The following is a 19,782-nucleotide window of genomic DNA, read 5'->3' on the forward strand; positions in this document are numbered from 1 at the left end:
GTCGCGTTATTCAGCTCCTGCTCAAACTGCACAATTGACTCGCAGGGGTTAGAAGTTGGTAGGTCACGATGCAGGTCTCACACTATACGGCCCGATGCTCTGATGCGACCTGAGTGCGCACACTGTGCCTCCATAAAATGAAGGTTATAACAGAAAATCTGTCGCTCTCCCTCTCTGTCTTTCACTCACACAGACACGCACACCACCACCATCAACTTTGCTAAATTGCTAATGAAAAACATTGATCAGGCAGCTGTGACTGAGCAGCAGTGTCGATCCAACTATTTTCACGGTTGTTGTGGTCGTGATCATTTTGTGATGCCACATCGAAAAGGCTCGGATGAGCTTTCCAAAGTTCTCCAAGTTGTGCCTCCGTCGCTTGTGTCCAGATCACACGCTGCACTGCCGTGCTGCTCCATCTTTTACACCAACGTTTACGTGTTTGCGCGTGAGCAGTGAGCCCCTGTGGTGACACCCTCACGAGCGATTGATGATCGGGAGCTGGTCGTGAGGTGTTAATCACTTCTCGTTACCCCACGTATACTACACGACGCACGATGAAGGCCAAAATCGGTCCGATCACTCAAAAATCGTCTCAAAATGGGCCTAAAACCGCACAGTGTGAGCCCAGCGTTAGAGCAGCAATGTTTGTTCCCCTCAGAGAAAGGGAAGAATGGGAAAAGGAAAACACCTGGCTGGAAAAAGTTAATATGGGCATGTGCAATGAATATCAGCGCTATGTGGCCAGAAGTGTGATAATATAACTTATTTTGTGTAATAAACAACTGCAAGGATAGATGATTACAACAAATTGATGACTAATACATAAAAGTAATACATAGATGAATAATGATGATGAGTTAAGATGCGTAATCATGGGAACAAGCGGGTTTACAAACAGGAGCAGCTGATTAGCATTAGAAAAGCTGAAATAATATTTCAACTGAAGCCAATTGTACTAAATGCACTAAATGTGCACTGTTACAAGAATATTTTTCTTTCTATTGTTTTCTATTATTTTAAGTTAAGCAGGACAAAGTTCTTTTAAAGAAAGATTTACTTATATTCTCAAAAGTTAAGCATGACAGGCTTCTGTTTAAGAAAGAGACCTGTTTTACTGTGTTAATGTTGTCATTTTGAGCTAAAAATAAATGGCTAAATGATCATTTGTTTCACATGTGTTCATATCACAAAGAATACACATCTACTTAAATCAAATTCAAGTCAAATGGTTAAAAAAATAATTTCACACACAAAAAAAGAGCTAGAAAATTCACCACACTGGGAAGGGTGAAGACAACTGGGTCGCCCGGCCCTGGCCACGAGGTGTCCCTTATTTATTTTTCAGGGAGTTGGCAACCCTAGCCCCCTCATTAGCTGCTCAGCAGCTAATGAGGGGGCTGTGTGCCTGCCCATCTGCAGCAAGCTGTGAAGTGTGTCAATGAGAGGAGGGGAAGACAGTGTTGCTGTCGCTAATACTGTTGCAAATGGGTTTCTAATCCAACACCAAATTATGTTAACTTTGATGCATTAAGGCAGCGGTCCCCAACCCCCGGGACTCGGACCGGTACCGGTCCGCGAGAGTTGAGGCTCAGGTGTGAAATGTATAGTTTTCAGGGTTTTTATCGGTTTTCAGCGTTATATTATCTCTTTTTTTCGGTACCGGTACTAGTTTTATTTTGTTGTATTTATCCGCGACACCTTAAAGGCCGGTCCGTGAAAATATTGTCGGGCATAAACCCGTCCGTGGCGCAAAAAAGGTTGGGGACCGCTGCATTAAGGGCTTTGGGCTTTGCATCAGTAGTTAGCACTATATATAGATCAATATATAGTTCAAATCTAACTAATACTGATGTGTTAAACAGTACTACAATGCAATCTAAAAACTTTATTATATCTGTTGCATCAAAGTCAGGATGGCCTTCCTTTGGTAGCAAATGCAGACCAAGGGAATGCATTTTATTGGTTGTTATCAGGCCTATGCTAATAACAAACTATAAAATTCAACTAACTGATCTGACCTACATCAAAATGTTGTCATGAGTCTTTTCAACCAACAGTTTGCTGGTCTGTTAGCCACCAGAGCATGGTAATAAAATGAATGAGGCAGACATTTGAGTACACAACCAGTAGAGGATTTTGACATCATTCAAGTGACAAAAGACAAAAAACATTTGTTAAGTCAAAACTGGTTCAAAGCGTCATTCTTCTGTTTTCGTTACCTGCTCTATGAAGCAGGATTCAAGGATCTAAAGCATCTTTGCTGTGAGATTACAGGGAGTGCAGAATTATTAGGCAAATGAGTATTTTGTCCACATCATCCTCTTCATGCATGTTGTCTTACTCCAAGCTGTATAGGCTCGAAAGCCTACTACCAATTAAGCATATTAGGTGATGTGCATCTCTGTAATGAGAAGGGGTGTGGTCTAATGACATCAACACCCTATATCAGGTGTGCATAATTATTAGGCAACGTCCTTTCCTTTGGCAAAATGGGTCAAAAGAAGGACTTGACAGGCACAGAAAAGTCAAAAATAGTGAGATATCTTGCAGGGGGATGCAGCAGTCTCAAAATTGCAAAGCTTCTGAAGCGTGATCATCGAACAATCAAGCGTTTCATTCAAAATAGTCAACAGGGTCGCAAGAAGCGTATGGAAAAACCAAGGCGCAAAATAACTGCCCATGAACTGAGAAAAGTCAAGCGTGCAGCTGCCAAGATGCCACTTGCCACCAGTTTGGCCATATTTCAGAGCTGCAACATCACTGGAGTGCCCAAAAGCACAAGGTGTGCAATACTCAGACACATGGCCAAGGTAAGAAAGGCTGAAAGACGACCACCACTGAACAAGACACACAAGCTGAAACGTCAAGACCGGGCCAAGAAATATCTCAAGACTGATTTTTCTAAGGTTTTATGGACTGATGAAATGAGAGTGAGTCTTGATGGGCCAGATGGATGGGCCCGTGGCTGGATTGGTAAAGGGCAGAGAGCTCCAGTCCGACTCAGACGCCAGCAAGGTGGAGGTGGAGTACTGGCTTGGGCTGGTATCATCAAAGATGAGCTTGTGGGGCCTTTTCGGGTTGAGGATGGAGTCAAGCTCAACTCCCAGTCCTACTGCCAGTTTCTGGAAGACACCTTCTTCAAGCAGTGGTACAGGAAGAAGTCTGCATCCTTCAAGAAAAACATGATTTTCATGCAGGACAATGCTCCATCACACGCGTCCAAGTACTCCACAGCGTGGCTGGCAAGAAAGGGTATAAAAGAAGAAAAACTAATGACATGGCCTCCTTGTTCACCTGATCTGAACCACATTGAGAACCTGTGGTCCATCATCAAATGTGAGATTTACAAGGAGGGAAAACAGTACACCTCTCTGAACAGTGTCTGGGAGGCTGTGGTTGCTGCTGCACGCAATGTTGATGGTGAACAGATCAAAACACTGACAGAATCCATGGATGGCAGGCTTTTGAGTGTCCTTGCAAAGAAAAGTGGCTATATTGGTCGCTGATTTGTTTTTGTTTTGTTTTTGAATGTCAGAAATGTATATTTGTGAATGTGGAGATGTTATATTGGTTTCACTGGTAAAAATAAATAATTGAAATGGGTATATATTTGTTTTTTGTTAAGTTGCCTAATAATTATGCACAGTAATAGTCACCTGCACACACAGATATCCCCCTAAAATAGCTAAAACTAAAAACAAACTAAAAACTACTTTCAAAAACATTCAGCTTTGATATTAATGAGTTTTTTGGGTTCATTGAGAACATGGTTGTTGTTCAATAATAAAATTATTCCTCAAAAATACAACTTGCCTAATAATTCTGCACTCCCTGTAGGCTTGCTTTAAAGCCATAATATAGTGGATTAGATTGATGCCAGTCACAAATGTGCAATTGACCTTCACAGTCTGCAGACAGAAGAGAACAGGTATGTTCTTGGCAAAATAACAACATGCCTACAACCTCTGTGAGCTCTAATACTGTTACTGATGACTCCAATTATTTCTTTTTCCCCTTTCCCTTACTCATGCTCCTATTAATGTGTGCTTGTGATTTAACCGATGAGGTGGATTTGTATTTAGGTTCACTGAGCAGGTACTTTTTATCTTAGTGTTGTGCCAGTGAAACCATTAAAAATTTTAATACTGGTTAGTAGAGCTGGGCGATAGAAGGATAACGATACAGTGGGGCAAAAAAGTATTTAGTCAGCCACCGATTGTGCAAGTTCCCCCACTTAAAATGATGACAGAGGTCAGTAATTTGCACCAGAGGTACACTTCAACTGTGAGAGACAGAATGTGAAAAAAAAATCCATGAATTCACATGGTAGGATTTGTAAAGAATTTATTCGTAAATTAGGGTGGAAAATAAGTATTTGGTCACCTCAAACAAGGAAAATCTCTGGCTCTCACAGACCTGTAACGTCTTCTGTAAGAAGCTTTTCTGTCCCCCACTCGTTACCTGTATGAATGGCACCTGTTTGAACTCATCATCTGTATAAAAGACACCTGTCCACAGCCTCAAACAGTCAGACTCCAAACTCCGCCATGGCCAAGACCAAAGAGCTTTCGAAGGACACCAGGAAAAGTATTGTAGACCTGCACCAGACTGGGAAGAGTGAATCTACAATAGGCAAGCAGCTTGGTGTGAAAAAATCAACTGTGGGAGCAATCATTAGAAAATGGAAGACATACAAGACCACTGATAATCTCCCTCGATCTGGGGCTCCACGCAAGATCTCATCCCGTGGGGTCAAAATGATCATGAGAACGGTGAGCAAAGATCCCAGAACCACACGGGGGGACCTGGTGAATGACCTGCAGAGAGCTGGGACCAAAGTAACAAAGGTCACCATCAGTAACACACTACAACGGCAGGGAATCAAATCCCGCAGTGCCAGACGTGTTCCGCTGCTGAAGCCAGTGCATGTCCAGGCCCGTCTGAAGTTTGCCAGAGAGCACATGGATGATACAGCAGAGGATTGGGAGAATGTCATGTGGTCAGATGAAACCAAAGTAGAACTTTTTGGTATAAACTCAACTCGTCGTGTTTGGAGGAAGAAGAATACTGAGTTGCATCCCAAGAACACCATACCTACTGTGAAGCATGGGGGTGGAAACATCATGCTATGGGGCTGTTTTTCTGCCAAGGGGACAGGACGACTGATCCGTGTTAAGGACAGAATGAATGGGGCCATGTATCGTGAGATTTTGAGCCAAAACCTCCTTCCATCAGTGAGAACTTTGAAGATGAAACGAGGCTGGGTCTTCCAACATGACAATGATCCAAAACACACCGCCCGGGCAACAAAGGAGTGGCTCCGTAAGAAGCATTTGAAAGTCCTGGAGTGGCCTAGCCAGTCTCCAGACCTCAACCCCATAGAAAATCTGTGGCGGGAGTTGAAAGTCCGTGTTGCTCGGCGACAGCCCCAAAACATCACTGCTCTCGAGAAGATCTGCATGGAGGAATGGGCCAAAATACCAGCTACTGTGTGTGCAAACCTGGTAAAGACCTATAGTAAACGTTTGACCTCTGTTATTGCCAACAAAGGTTATGTTACAAAGTATTGAGTTGTATTTTTGTTATTGACCAAATACTTATTTTCCACCCTGATTTATGAATAAATTCTTTACAAATCCTACCATGTGGATTCATGGATTTTTTTTTTTCACATTCTGTCTCTCACAGTTGAAGTGTACCTCTGGTGCAAATTACTGACCTCTGTCATCATTTTAGGTGGTGGAACTTGCACAATCGGTGGCTGACTAAATACTTTTTTGCCCCACTGTATGTATTGCGAAATAACTTTTTCTTGATAGAAAAATTAAACTATTGCGATAGGCCTCACCGCTCTTGTCCTCTTAAAAAAAAAAGAACAGCCAATCCAAATTAAGTAGCGCAGAGCCGAACCAATCACAGCCGCAGCGTCACATCACGTGACTTGTTACGTACAGCACAAGTGCCAAGCCGGTGTTCTGACAAACCATCCTACTTTGGCAAAACATGCTACCGTAAGTAGTTTATGCACATTTCTGCTGTCACAGAGTAATTCCAGCACCAATTTAAGTAGGTATGACGGTTTGCCACTTAACTTTGCCCATCAGAGTATGCTTGTAGCTCATATGCATACAGCCAGAATGGTTTGCCACTTCATTTTACCCGTTAAAGTATGCTTGTAGGTAACATTCACAAAGGTAGAATGGTTTGGCACTTAATTTTACCCGTCAGAATAGGTGTGTAGCTGTTATTAACAAAGGTAGGATGATTTGCCACTGAATTTTAGCTTTTAAAGTACGCTTCTAGCTCATATTCAGAAAGGTAGGATGGTTCGCCACTGAAATGTAGCTATTAAAGTATGCTTCTAGCTCAGATTAACAAAAGTAGCACGATTTGCCACAAAATTTTAGCAGTTTAAGTATGCTTGTAGGTGACATTTACAAAGGTAGGTTGGTTTGGCAGTTAATTTTACCGGTCAGAGTATTTTTCTAGCTAATATTCACAAAGGTAGGACAATTTGCCACTGAATTTCGCGTAAGGTAGGATGGATTCCCAGAACACCGGCGCCGCACGTGTGTATTTGTTTGGCAAGCCCGGGTAATGGAGGAAATGAGTGTGCCGACTAGAGAAAAATCAACCGAGAGCGTGACCGAAGGTTACCGAAGAGAAAACAGATGATGGTTCCAATGCCGGAGAGCTTGTCGAACGGAAGAGCCATAGAAGTTCCGTAATGTGAAGGTATTTCGGCTATTTCAAGTCTGACAAAAAACAGTAGCGCGCACTGTAAATTGTGCCGAAAGCAAGTCTGGTAATACAATAAACCGGTGCATGCTCAATCCCTGACTGAAAGCGCTAATTCGTCATTCGGCTTTTGTCAGACTAAAGTAACTGTTAAAACTCTTTGAAAAGCTAAGCTATACAACAAGGAGAGTTTGAGAATTTCCTTATATAGTTCTCAGTTTATTTGATATTGACAAAAGTTAGTCAATTTTGTCTGTTCTTCTGTAAAACAAACTAAGATTTATTTTTAGAATTAATATTTTGTTTCTAAGTGGAATTGACAATTTAGTAGTCTGTTTCGTTTGTTCTATTTTGAAACTTAAACGCTTTAGCAGCTGCCTTTTGTGTAGTTTGCAATATTTGCCTTTATTTATCTGAAAAAGTCTCATGTTCCTTTAGTACATCTACCCTGTTGAACTTATTATGGGAAATAAATATTTAAATCAAAACAAGCTGCTGATTATTTCACATTTTACTTGTGAGCAACGGCACATTTAAATCTAACAAATATAGTTATTTGGCTTATATCGTGATATATATCGTTATCGCCTGAAATGAAAAAAACATATCGTGATATGAAAAAATCTTATATCGCCCAGCTCTACTGGTTAGTATCTCAGTATATTGAGTTAAACTCCTGGGTACAAGAATTTGTGTATATATTGTGCAGCTCCCTGGCGATTCCTTGGTTGAAAATACTAAATATTTATTGCTCTACAGACTGACTGTGAAATATTGTTAGTTAACTATAATGCTAATGACATTTCATCATTGAATCATCAAAATATTGATTCAGCAAAGCTCCCCTTTCATCCCCTTTCATGTTATCATCACTGCATAACATTACAGCTTCTATCCATTGCAGATGCTTAAGCTGACATCTCTGTAAACAAACACCTCAGAGTACAGTTGGCAGTATTATGGAGACTCACAAAGAATTAAGAAAATAATGCTATATAATATACCAACTAACATTTTTTTTTGTGGTAGAATCTTCAAAGTACTGAATACTGCTGAGAAAATATCGTCAGCTCACAAGGCATTGCACACACTATCCATCCCTGACCACAAGGACACCGACTCAGCAGTGAAAAGCTGGGAAAACAAATTAAACAAAAGCTATTGAGCAGAGTGCTATTAACACAAATTCAACACTCCTCTATTTTGCTTTACCTTTCAGAAAAGTATTGCCACTGCAGAGATTTGTTTTTAGCTTTTGGTATTTTGATAGATTAGCTGTAAAAGTGATACAAGCTGAAATCTGAATTCCAACTCAAATATTATCTCTTTTTATAAAGTTATTTCATTTGGTTATACAAGCCAATTATCCCCATACAATATGTGGGAACAGCAACGTGCAATGTATTAGAAGTGAGAAAATATATACATATACTGCTCAAAATAAATTAAAGGAACACTTTTTAATACAAGTACAGCAACAAGTCAGTTTAACTTCTAGGACATTGATTTGGTCGTTTAATTAGCAGAGGGAGTTGTAAATCCGTTTTAGCTGCAATGTATAGACAGCCGCAACAATGAAACAACACCCAAAGACGGAATGGTTTTACCTGGAGGCCACTAACAATTTGCTAAGGTGAGAGTCAGTACTACTAACACGAGGCGATCTGTGGACCGTACAGAGGTTGCATAAGTAGACCGACTCCTGCATGATGGCACATCAATATGTGTCATTGCCAGAAGGTTTGTGTCTCCCAGCACAGTCTTAAAAGCATGGAGGAGATTCCAGGAGGCAGGCAGTTACTTTAGGAGAGCTGGACAGGGAAGAATAGAAACTCCTTAACCCATCAACAGGACCAGTATTGGCTCTTTTGTGCAAAGATGAACACTGCCAGAACTCCGAAATTACGTCCAGAAGGCCACTAGTATCACTGTCTCTGTCAGGCTAAGCAACCTGACTGCCATCAGGTATTGGGATGAAACCCTCGGATGAAGAATGGATGAAGAAATTGATACCACTGACTTGCCCCCACAAAACTCATTAGAACAATATTATGGTTTTGCCCATCCAATCCTGCCAGATTCCACCTCAAACTGTGCAGGAGCCCAATGGTGCGTGGTCCAGATCTGGAAGGATATTCCCAGGACACCATCCATCATCTCATTAGGAATATGCCCCAATGTTGGCAGTATGCATACAAGTACATGGGGCTATAAAACTACTGAGTATGATTTTGGTGCAATGAACTTAGGGCAAAATGGACTAACCTAGCTGCCACATTTTTTTTTTACTTTCATTTTTGTGGTGTCTTCAAATTCAGCACTCTGTAGGTTGATAATTTTTTATTTCTATCAAATGATGTGTCCTTTGGCTCTTAATACATTACTCAATGCATATCAATATAGATATCCAGCATAATCTTTTTAACACATTGAGATATGATGTGTGATAGTTTTATGCATAAAAGCTAAACAGCTCTATCTAAACAGCCAGCAATCTGTAAGAGACTGCCCTTAAACCTTTAGATATAAAAATGACAAACATAATGTTAACCAGAGGGAAGAAAGACCATTTTTGCTCCTCGCATGGCCGTCCAACTGACAAACTGAATTACAGCAGAATTTGGAATGACTATGACTTAAAGACCAGACGAGACCTAAAGATAAGGTTATGCCCATTTCACATTTTGCCTTTCCAAAACATGAAATGGACATGGAGAAGTTGCAGTAAGCTGCAGTAACAGCAGAGGGAGAAATTTTGTTTTATTTATTTTATCTAATGCCAACATGAAAATAATCACGAGAAAGGGTTTAAACAGACATTATTAACACATTCACATGTATATACATGTTAGCCACTTAGCTTAATCGTTTCTGGTGATTACAAACCCTGGAATGTACTTCATACGTTTTTTGCTCACCATCGACGTCTTCACTTTAAGTGTGTGTGTATGGAGTGGGGTGGAGGGGCCAACACAGAAGGCCGCACCGAAGTCAGTGGAGCAGACAGGTGACGTTTAAACACAGTTATTCAAGTTGACTACAACTGTGGTAATGTACTGTAAATGCAGTAAAGCTGCTGAGAGCAGGGAAGTCTTTGCCAGAACCAAAGCATGTCCTGCTGATAATGGTACAGCTGCTCCCCTGAACGGCAAAGGAAGACAGACTAGGACCTAATAGTCCTCCTGGCTCAGTGAGACCAATAACGGAGCTTAGAAGGAAAGTAAATTAATATGTTTGACTCAAAATAGTTTTAATTCTCAGTCCAAAAACCCCCAAAACCAAACAAAACACAACCAAAATTAAAAAGCCGACACATGAGAATTTGCTATCATTGGCAGATTTATGGGGAAGATGGTTAAGTGTGTCTACAATTTATCATGTTGTAAATCGTACCATCCCTGGAGGGAACAAAGTAGGGTTGGAGTTTAAACAAAGGACTTGTATGCGTCATTCATCACAGTGCACATATCCTTAACTATATCTTAAAAAGGCACCCCTCAAAGTCCAGCAAGTATAACAGAAAGTTTACTTCCATTTGGTCTTCTGTTTCAGATCTTTCTCCTTTTTTCATAATTCCTTCATATTCAGATTTCTGGATTATTTTCCATTCCAGTTCAGAGGGTTTTTTCTTGTTTAAACACGTGCAAATACATTTACAAACATAAATACATCCTTACATTTGAGCAAGTTAAAAGTCATATAGCAGCTAAACATTAGTTAAGTCCATTATATATAATTTCTGCACTCTGCCAACCTTTCTTTGCCTAACAAGCCCCACATTACGCAGCTGTGCCCCATCTGAACTGCTCTGGTCAGTGTTGGTAGGCAGGCCTGCCTTACCAGCTACAGGTCATGGTTAGGAAACTGCAGCTTCCCAGACACATGTCCCCAGTTGCTCAACCCCAGCCCAAATTGAGGTAGAAGACCATAACCCAGTTTGTTACTATAACCAGTAAGCAGACTAACTTCACTTCAGATGTCTCAAGAGTTCAAGTACCCAGCTGCTAATTCTGATCCTGGTAATATTATAATTAAGTGCATCCTTATTCTGTTGCATATTGACCCTTATAAATAACATAACTCATTATTGGTCATTGGCCTTTTTCTGTGGGTCTCTCTGTCTACAGTAACTTTAAAGTGTACTTTACTGGGTTCAGGTGACTGACTTGGTCATTGACGAAGATCTCATTTCTTTGCATTGAGAAATTCTTGTGCTTTTGCAGTATGTTTTGGGTCATTATCACTTTGCTCTATGAATTACTGTCTGATCAGTTTTTCAGCAGAATACCGAGCAGAGTATAAACCTGCACACTTTATAATTCATCCTACTACTTTTATCAACTGTTGGGTCATCAGCAAACAATAGTAACTGGCAACACCTGCCCATCTCATAACAATGCCTCTACCAAATTCAAATTCAAATTCAAATTTTATTTGTCACGTACACAGTCATACACAGTACGATATGTAGTGAAATGCTTGGACAACTGCTCGTGACCTAAAGAGAACAAAAAAGGAAAAGGCTATGAATAAGATAGGAAATAAATATGAAAAATTAAAAAGGGTAAATTTAACTAGGAAGGAATAAAATATAAATTAAGGTTAAAAATGAAATAACTGTACAACACAAATTAGAATGAAGGGTAAATTTAACTGGGAAGAATAAGATAAAGATAAATATATAAATTAAAGTTGAAAATAAAATAACTGTACAACAAAATACACAATACACAATATAGAACTATATAAGAATGTATGAAGGAATCTAAATATAAATAAATATATACACAATAACAGCAGCTGTACAAGTATTAACCGGAAATGAAGAATATAGTGACCAGTGTTGTGCAAAACCAAAGTCCAGAAAGTCCAGTGTGTGTGTAAGAACCATATGTGTGGGTCAGTACTGTGTGGTGGTGTGATTGAGAGACCGTATCGCCTGCGGGAAGAAGCTCCTCCTCAGTCTCTCTGTGTTGGTCTTCAGGGAGCGGAATCGCTTTCCTGACCTCAACAGAGAGAACAGTCTGTTGTTGGGATGGCTGAGGTCCTTCACGATCTTCCTGGCCTTGGTCCAGCACCGCCTGCTGTAGATTGAGTGCAGGTCAGGGAGCTCGGAGCGGATGGTGCGCTCAGCTGACCGCACAACCCTCTGTAGAGCTCGTCTGTCCTGCATGGTGCTGTTCCCGAACCAGGTTAAGATGTTTCCCGCCAGGATGCTCTCTATGGTGCACGAGTAAAAGTTCCTGAGCACCTTGGAGGGCAGTTGGAAGTCTCTCAAGCGTCTGAGGTGGTAGAGACGCTGTCGGGCCTTTTTCACCACGGTGTTGATGTGACAGGACCATGACAGGTCCTGCGTGATGTGAACTCCGAGGTATTTGAAGCTGTCCACTCTCTCCACTGGGCACTCGTTGATGACGGGGGTCTGGTAGTTCCTCTCCTGCTTAGTGCTGAAGTCCACTATCAGCTCCTTTGTCTTACTGACGTTTAGAAGGAGGTTGTTCCTCTGGCACCAGTTCTCCAGATTCCTAATCTCCTTCAGGTAGGCCGTCTCGTTGTTATCAGAGATCAGGCCCACCACGACGGTGTCGTCAGCAAACTTGATGATGGTGGTGGAGCTGGTAGTGGCCACACAGTCATATGTGTACAAAGAGTACAGCAGGGGGCTCAGAACACACCCCTGGGGGGCTCCAGTGCTGAGAGTGGTGGAGGCTGAGACATGTCCGCCCATCCTTACTGCCTGTGGTCTGCCAGTTAGGAAGTTGGAGATCCACTGACACATAGATGAGCTGAGTCCCAGATGCTCCAGCTTGGTGGTGAGTGTGGAGGGAATTATGGTGTTAAATGCAGAGCTGTAGTCTATGAAGAGCATTTTAACATAATTCCCCCTTCTAGTGTCCAAGTGAGTGAGTGATGTGTGGAGGAGATGAGAGATGGCATCGTCTGTGGAACGATTTGGACGGTAAGCGAACTGTAGTGGGTCCAGTGTGTCTGGTAGTGAAGAAATGATGAAGTCTCTGACCAGGCGTTCAAAGCACTTCATCACTACTGAGGTGAGGGCTACAGGGCGATAGTCATTGAGAGAAGCAGGGTGGGGTTTCTTCGGGACAGGAACAATGATGGACTCTTTGAAGCATGTGGGGATCACCGACTGAGATAAAGAGATGTTGAATATCTCAGTGAACACAGGAGCTAGCTGGTATGCGCAGTCTCTTAGGATACGACCTGGGATGCCGTCTGGTCCTGCTGCTTTCCTGGTGTTCACTCTCTTGAAGGCTCTCCTTACTTCATGCTCGGAGATGACGAGAACGTTTCCGGTGCTGGCAGTATCTTCCTGTCTGCAGCCGTTAGCGCCGCTAACACTAGCATTGTTGGAGACCTTAGCTGCAGCCTCGAAGCGAGCATAGAAAGTGTTCAGCTCGTCTGCCAGAGTCACGGCCGCGTTCGTCATACCGGTTGTTGGTGCTTTATAGTCCGTTATTGTCCTTAGTCCCCGCCACAGGCTCCTAGAGTCACTCTGTTGGAGTTGTGACTCTAGTTTCCTCCCGTAGCGCTGCTTCGCCTCTTTCACCGCCCTCCGCACGTTATATGACGCGGCTTTGTACGGGTCCATGTCCCCCGTCATGAGTCCCGTGTTGTAGGCAGCGGTGCGGGATCTCAGAGCGTCGCGGATGGTTTTATCCACCCACGGCTTCTGGTTGGGAAACGTTGTGATAGTCTTTGTCTCCACGGTATCATCCGCTAGTTTCCCGATGAATCCCACAACCGCTTCCGTAAACACGTTGACGTCATCGTCGGAGCTGTTTCTGAACATGCCCCAGTCTGCGTCATCGAGTGCGTCCTGTAACGCGACCTTCCTCTGAACCGGAACTTCCTGTTTCAGCCTTTGTTTGTATTTTGGCATGAGGAAGATGGCGGCGTGATCAGATTTGCCAAACGGGGGGCGGGATTGTGCCTTGTAGCCGTCCTTGACCGTAGTGTAGCAGTGGTCCAGTGTCCTTTCACCCCTGGTGGGGCAGGTGATGTGTTGATAAAAGTTCGGCGCTGTGCGTTTGAGGTTGGCGCTATTAAAGTCCCCCGTCACAATAAGCGCAGCGTCCCGGTGTTGTGTCTGGTGCTGTGTGAGTGCCTCATGCAGCTCGCATAAGGCGGTGACCGTGTCCGCTTGTGGTGGAATATAAACGGCACTTACAATGACCGATGTAAATTCCCGAGGTAGATAAAAAGGACGACACATGATGGACAGTAGTTCCAGATTTGGTGTGCAGGAGCGTGTGAGAGGAACAACGTTCGCACTGTTGCACCAGTTGTTGTTCACCATTAAACACACGCCGCCTCCCCTTGACTTCCCCGAGTCCCGTGTCCTGTCCATGCGGTGAACCGAGAAGAACTCGGCCGGCTGGATGGCGTGGTCCGGCACCGCTGGGTTCAGCCATGTCTCGGTGAAGCAGAGGAGATTGCAGTCCCGAATGTCTCTCTGGAACTTTATCCTGGCCCTGAGGTCGTCAAGCTTGTTCTCCAGTGACTGGACGTTGGCGAGCAGGATGCTAGGCAGAGGTGTGCGGTGTGCACGAGCTCTCAGCCTGTTCCTGACGCCGGCTCGCTTCCCTTTGTTCTCCCTCGAGATCTCACTCGGCCAGCTCGGATCCGGAGTTAAAAACTTCGAATTGTGAGTACATTGTAAACCAATAGAAACAAGAGTGTCACTGTCATATCTAATGTACCCAATGGTGATGATTTTGCCGATTTAGAAACGCTGAAAACTAACTTAAAAAACAAAGACAAAGAAAAAGTGGTCGGAGCAGTCGTGACGGCAGCCGACCTCACCGGCGCCGTGTTAGATAATGTGTTATGCTTTGGAAGTTCTTTATTTCCTTCTCCATATTTTTTCCCTATCATTCTAGGACACATTAATCTCCCTTTTTTTCTTCAGAGAACTGTGCAGGTTCCTTAAGATGTTTTTTTTTTTTTTTTTTTTTTTTTGTCTTCTATGGTCTTTTGAGCCTAATTATGCCTTCTCTCACTTGCAGTGACATCTCTTTGGGTTTCATATTTAAAATTACAGTGAAAAGCTATATTTTTTTTAAAAACCAACTTCCTGTCAGTCACTTGTTCAAATAATTTTGAGCCACTTGAAACAGGTGGGCCATGTATGAAAGTGCAATTATTAAACAGTTACTGGAAAAAAGAAAAAATATTGAAAAACCATCTTTAATTAACAGTGCACTTCAATCACATCTTAATTGTTTGATTTAAATCCAATGTGACGGTGTACAGAGGGAAAACTACAAAAAATCATTTCTTTGTCCAACAAATTAAGGAACTGTATTAAAGAACTGTATTATCATTCAACACATGAAATAACAATGATCCACTCCAGGGAATGCTATTTTCAATTTCAGTGAACTCCTTTCATGATGTGATAATATCATGTTATCATTTACATAACCGTTCAGAATAACTGTAATTAAAAACTGGCAAATGTTATTTGAATTAGGGCTCGGGTTTCAGGTAAAGCATGACAGTTGAACCGAGTTTGTTGCAATGATTGTTGAATTAGGAGACAATGAGATTATTTATCTAAATTAAAATCTTTTATATTTTACCATTTATGGAACATGTCTGAGTCATTTCTAGATTAAAACTAACACTATATTTATTTCAGCTTTAAGCCACAACGGTTTGATAGTGGGTCAGTCCAGTAACAGTCTGGCTTGCTGAATGTTGACAAGCATTAATTGCTGTTTTGGGAAAACTACACGCCCACATGAAATTTAGCACAAGTAAAGCAATTTTTCTGTCTGCATGACTGATTATATAAGGGATGGACTTATGACCATGACAACATTTAAAACTGATCCCATTCTTTAAAAAAAAGAATCATCAACACAGACAAAAAAATATTGTCTTTTTGAAAATATAGCAACATTGTCACAGCTGAAATCATGTCGCTACAATAAGAAAACTGAATAATGACAAGCAGATAAATCTTCTTCAGTTAAATAAGAATATAAATTTATCCCGAAGCAAGAAAGCAACATTTAAAACAACAGTTTTGTTTCCTTGATGTTTTCAGAAACATATGATTACAAAAGAAACAAGGCAAGAAATTATTTTGTCCTGGCTATATTTGAACTAATGCCAGGACAGTAACCACATTAGCAGGCATAGTTTATTTTATTAAAAAAAACCAAAAAAAAACCCCACACAAAACGCAAGCAGCTGATTGTTGGTATTTCAGCCCACACCTGTCTGTTCTTTTATAAGTTTTATATTCCCCATCGAACAGCTGTTTCTAATAAGGATAATAACGTATATAGTTATTTATAGTCAGCCTCATTCATCAGACCTGCAGAAGCAACCTGTAGTGAAGTTGGCTAAACTCACTTTGAACTCATGAGCTAGTAGTTACTGAGGTTCGCTGTAAATTGGTAGGACTGGGATTAAAATAAAAATTCTGACATTGAAAACCTTTTAATATTTGAATTCTGTTGTGGGTTTTTTGCTTTTGTTTTTTAAATGTTACTAAGGTTAAAACAAGCGTGAGTCAGTGTGTTGGTGGAATAGCAGAAGATTTTTGGTTTGGTTCAGTTTGCAGTATTTCTGCAACATGACTGATTATTGCTCGTACTGGTTCTTTCTGACTGTTGATTCTTTCTGGTTGTTTGTGACAAGACTTACGTGAGACTGTGAGATCAGGATGCGATGGTGAATCGAGCAACGTGGTGACAAACCTTTCAGTGTATAAGCCCGATGGTATTATGCAATTGGATCTTTTAAGTATCTAAAGTGATTCATCTGCTAAAGTATCAGCAGTGATTCAGCACTAGAATTATTCTCCTTCATTGTCACTCTTTGCTATAAATCCTGTATTCTATTATCAGTGACCTCAGTCCACTTCCACTGAAGTTGAACCACATAAATGGGCCAGGAGAAATCATTTGGCACTGCCTCTTGGAGTGTCTCACTGTGAAATACTGGACCCCACTTTCGCCTCTGATGGAGCATGCTTGTGAATAGAAGTGGGTAATCAAAATGTCTCTTTTTAAAAAAAAGAAAGAAAGAAAAGGTTCTGACAGGTTTAAAAACTGATGATCTGTGTATCCACACTTCTCTATCAGCTCAGCGTAGAGATAATCTTCTCATAATATACATAACGCTTATCTGTGAAGACCGCGTTTATTTTTGAGCAATTTAGTTTTGACAAGGAAAATGTGAGACCTAAATGGCTTTTTCCTTTGAAAGTGAAACATAAAATGATTCTTTAAAGGAGGATTTATTTGGGAAAGTAGAAAATAGAACATCCCAAGAATGCTAGAGTGCAGATTTTTTATGAGTCACATATATAACGTGTCCTTTAAACAACGAATTATTTATATATTTACTGATATTTTCTCATAAAGCACGTCAATGATGATTGGCTTAAAACCTTCACAGTTAAACCAATTTGCACAGTTTGATGGCTTCACTGAGCACTGAGTTGGTGATCAGTGTGTTCAATAAAAAGCATTAGCAATATTTTAATAATCAAAATCCTTGAGGAAGGCATGTACCACAAAAATGGCCAAGAATGGTGTTATCTGAGAAAACGTGTCAATTTAACCCTGAGCAGTTAGTACGTCTGTTTCTGTACATGGATGCCCATTTTGGAAAAATTGTGTGAATTTACTGTCCAAATAATACTTTCAGAGAGAAATACTAAGAGGGCAGCCTGAAAATGCAAAGCAACAGGGACTTTGGAAGAATCTAGGAAGCTCACTGAGGAAACAGTTGTTTGCCTGTTCAGTGACCAGAGAAAGCAACAGGAAATCTTTGTGTTTGATGTTCATGTTTTTCTGATGTTTGTCTCCACCTCTGTCTCCTCCAGTAAAGCAGTCGAATAAAAAAGATAGGTAGTGAGCTAACCCATGCATCACAACACAAGATTTCGTGGACTTTGTTTTTTTATGTATACTTTAACTGAAGAGCACCTGTCAGATCAGCCATCAGAGTCATGCAGCACTTCCCTTCTCCTCAGTAAAAAAATCTTCAGTTTTCAGAAGGCGGTTACATTTCCACTCAAAACGATGTCAGAAAAGACTGGACACACAACACCCCTTGCACACCACATCAGACTTGCCTGACATCTCCCTGAAGAAAATAAGTAGCCTTTGTCATGTGCAGCCTAAAGATAAACTTTCTGTCAGAACTGAGCACTGAAGGCTTCCCTCCCTTGCATCTTTCCACCCCAGTCTGCCAGCTTTCAAACACAGCCTTGAAGGTGCACTGCCGCTTTCTTACCTCGTTCTGAAGTTAGCTGGGTGTGGATGCCCGTCATACAAAGATAAAAAGTCATATTCCTCCTCCACAGCGAAAGATTGAAAAACTATATGAATCCTGTTCCCCTCCTCAGCAACAATCACCCAGGTACAGTTCGCTCCATTTGGATATCCATATGGAAAGCCAGGACTTTCTATTGTCCCATTCCTGCCTTTTAAAGTGCCTCCACAAGAATGGATAAAACCTGGAAGGAAAGAGAACAAACACAACATCATTATCCAATGCATATAATGGGTTTGTGTGAGACTCTCAGCTGAAGAATAATAAAGTAAAATGCTCTGCAGCACAGAAACAAAAAGAGTACTTCATTTTGATAAACTTCGTCTGCTGCAAGCGTTCAAGCAGCAATAAATAAAAGAGATATTTTAAACAGGCCTGCACAGAGACAATTCCAAATAGCATTTGTTCATAACAACTGAATGCACCCTATGATGTTCATGTGCAATATTTCTTTAACTGAGATCAAATTGTTTGGAAAATCCCCATTGTTCTCAGCTGGCAGAAGCTACGAGAGAAATCTGGCAACCAGCTGACTAAGAGCCAAGTTTTGTGTTTCCATTTATGATTTCTGTTTTCTTTCAGATCAAATAATGACAATAAAATGCAGAAAGCTGCAGCTGCAGTAATATAACAAATGTATAACTGAGGATGCTTTTAAAAAAGATTGTGATGTGTCATTAGAGTCTTTTTTATAGGGTCTAAAAGTGCCAGAGATAGGCAACAAGTAAAGTCTTCTGATTTGGTGCTTCAAGCTTTTAACAGCAGATTAGTCATCTGTCTTGCACCAGCTTACTGAGAACTGATACCCTAGACACATTATGTTAAACCTCATACCATCACTGTCAAGCTACAGTAATCTGGTTGCTTTGCTAACCTTTGTAGTGTTGATGCAAAGGAACGTAAGTGCCACTACTAAACAGCCTTGTTTTCACAATATCACACCTATTCCCTCCACACTTCCACATCCAGAGTACTTCCGTAGTTACACAGAATTGCTCCCATGCACACTGTGTCACAATGCAAAGAGCGTCCCCTTTTCATTTCAGGCTATCTTGCATGTTGTCTAATGAAATGCAAACGTAATTAAGATGCATGGTTTACCCCCCACAATTTACCCCTTGTGTAATTAGCTTTTCACACTTGGTAAGTAAAGGATGTTTTGCATAGTGTGCTGCCCACACACACACACACACACTGCAGTATGGGAAAAAGGCAAACACACAGATCACTTGGCAGTTGTGCCACTGAAATGGCCTCTAACTAGACAGATAATAATCTGGTTGCTTTATAAACTGAAGTGACAAAACAGTTAAAATGTTAAACTGTGAAGCAAAGTAAAAAAATTAATTTCCTTCTTGTCAGACTGTCATTTTGTTACTTTTGAGAAAAGCATGGAAGTTGTGTATAGCTACCAAAACAAGGTCTATTATGAAATATATGATAATGCACTGAAATACTGCATTTTTCAGCAGTTTTTACTCAACGGGGTCATGACCCAGCAAAGCACAGGGGTTCTGGCCTAGAATCCCAGAACCGTACATCTTCATGCATATACTGTGCACCCTGACCCGTGTTCATTTTTATGTAATCTCTTGTGATTTTCTCATAGAAACAGTTACAAACATAGTGTGTCAGTAGAGTTCTATATGTAATGCATAAAATAAAATGTCTGGTGATGAGCTGCTGTTCTAAATGCAGAGGAGACAAATTCTTGCCAAGATTTGT

The 19,782-nt window shown here is 41.2% G+C and overlaps 1 protein-coding gene across 9 annotated transcripts in view; it reads right to left on the bottom strand.

Moving 5' to 3' along the window:
- Nucleotides 1-19,782, bottom strand: part of LOC146658663 (CUB and sushi domain-containing protein 3-like) — a 257,048-nt gene that overhangs the window by 222,204 nt on the left and 15,062 nt on the right. For all 9 annotated transcript variants that reach the window (XR_014913740.1, XM_085422379.1, XM_085422378.1 and 6 more), the window contains exon 2: nt 18,019-18,241. Coding sequence is in view for 8 of the 9 variants with exons in the window: in XM_085422379.1 (XP_085278505.1) it covers nt 18,019-18,241 (223 nt within the window). In the remaining variant the exon portion in view is untranslated. The remainder of the gene's footprint in view (nt 1-18,018; nt 18,242-19,782) is intronic.

The sequence above is a fragment of the Rhamphochromis longiceps genome, linkage group LG11 (assembly GCF_057381845.1).
Source record: "Rhamphochromis longiceps isolate RC_006_pf linkage group LG11, R_longiceps_female_GT1.1, whole genome shotgun sequence".
NCBI classification, from domain to species: Eukaryota; Metazoa; Chordata; class Actinopteri; order Cichliformes; family Cichlidae; genus Rhamphochromis; species Rhamphochromis longiceps.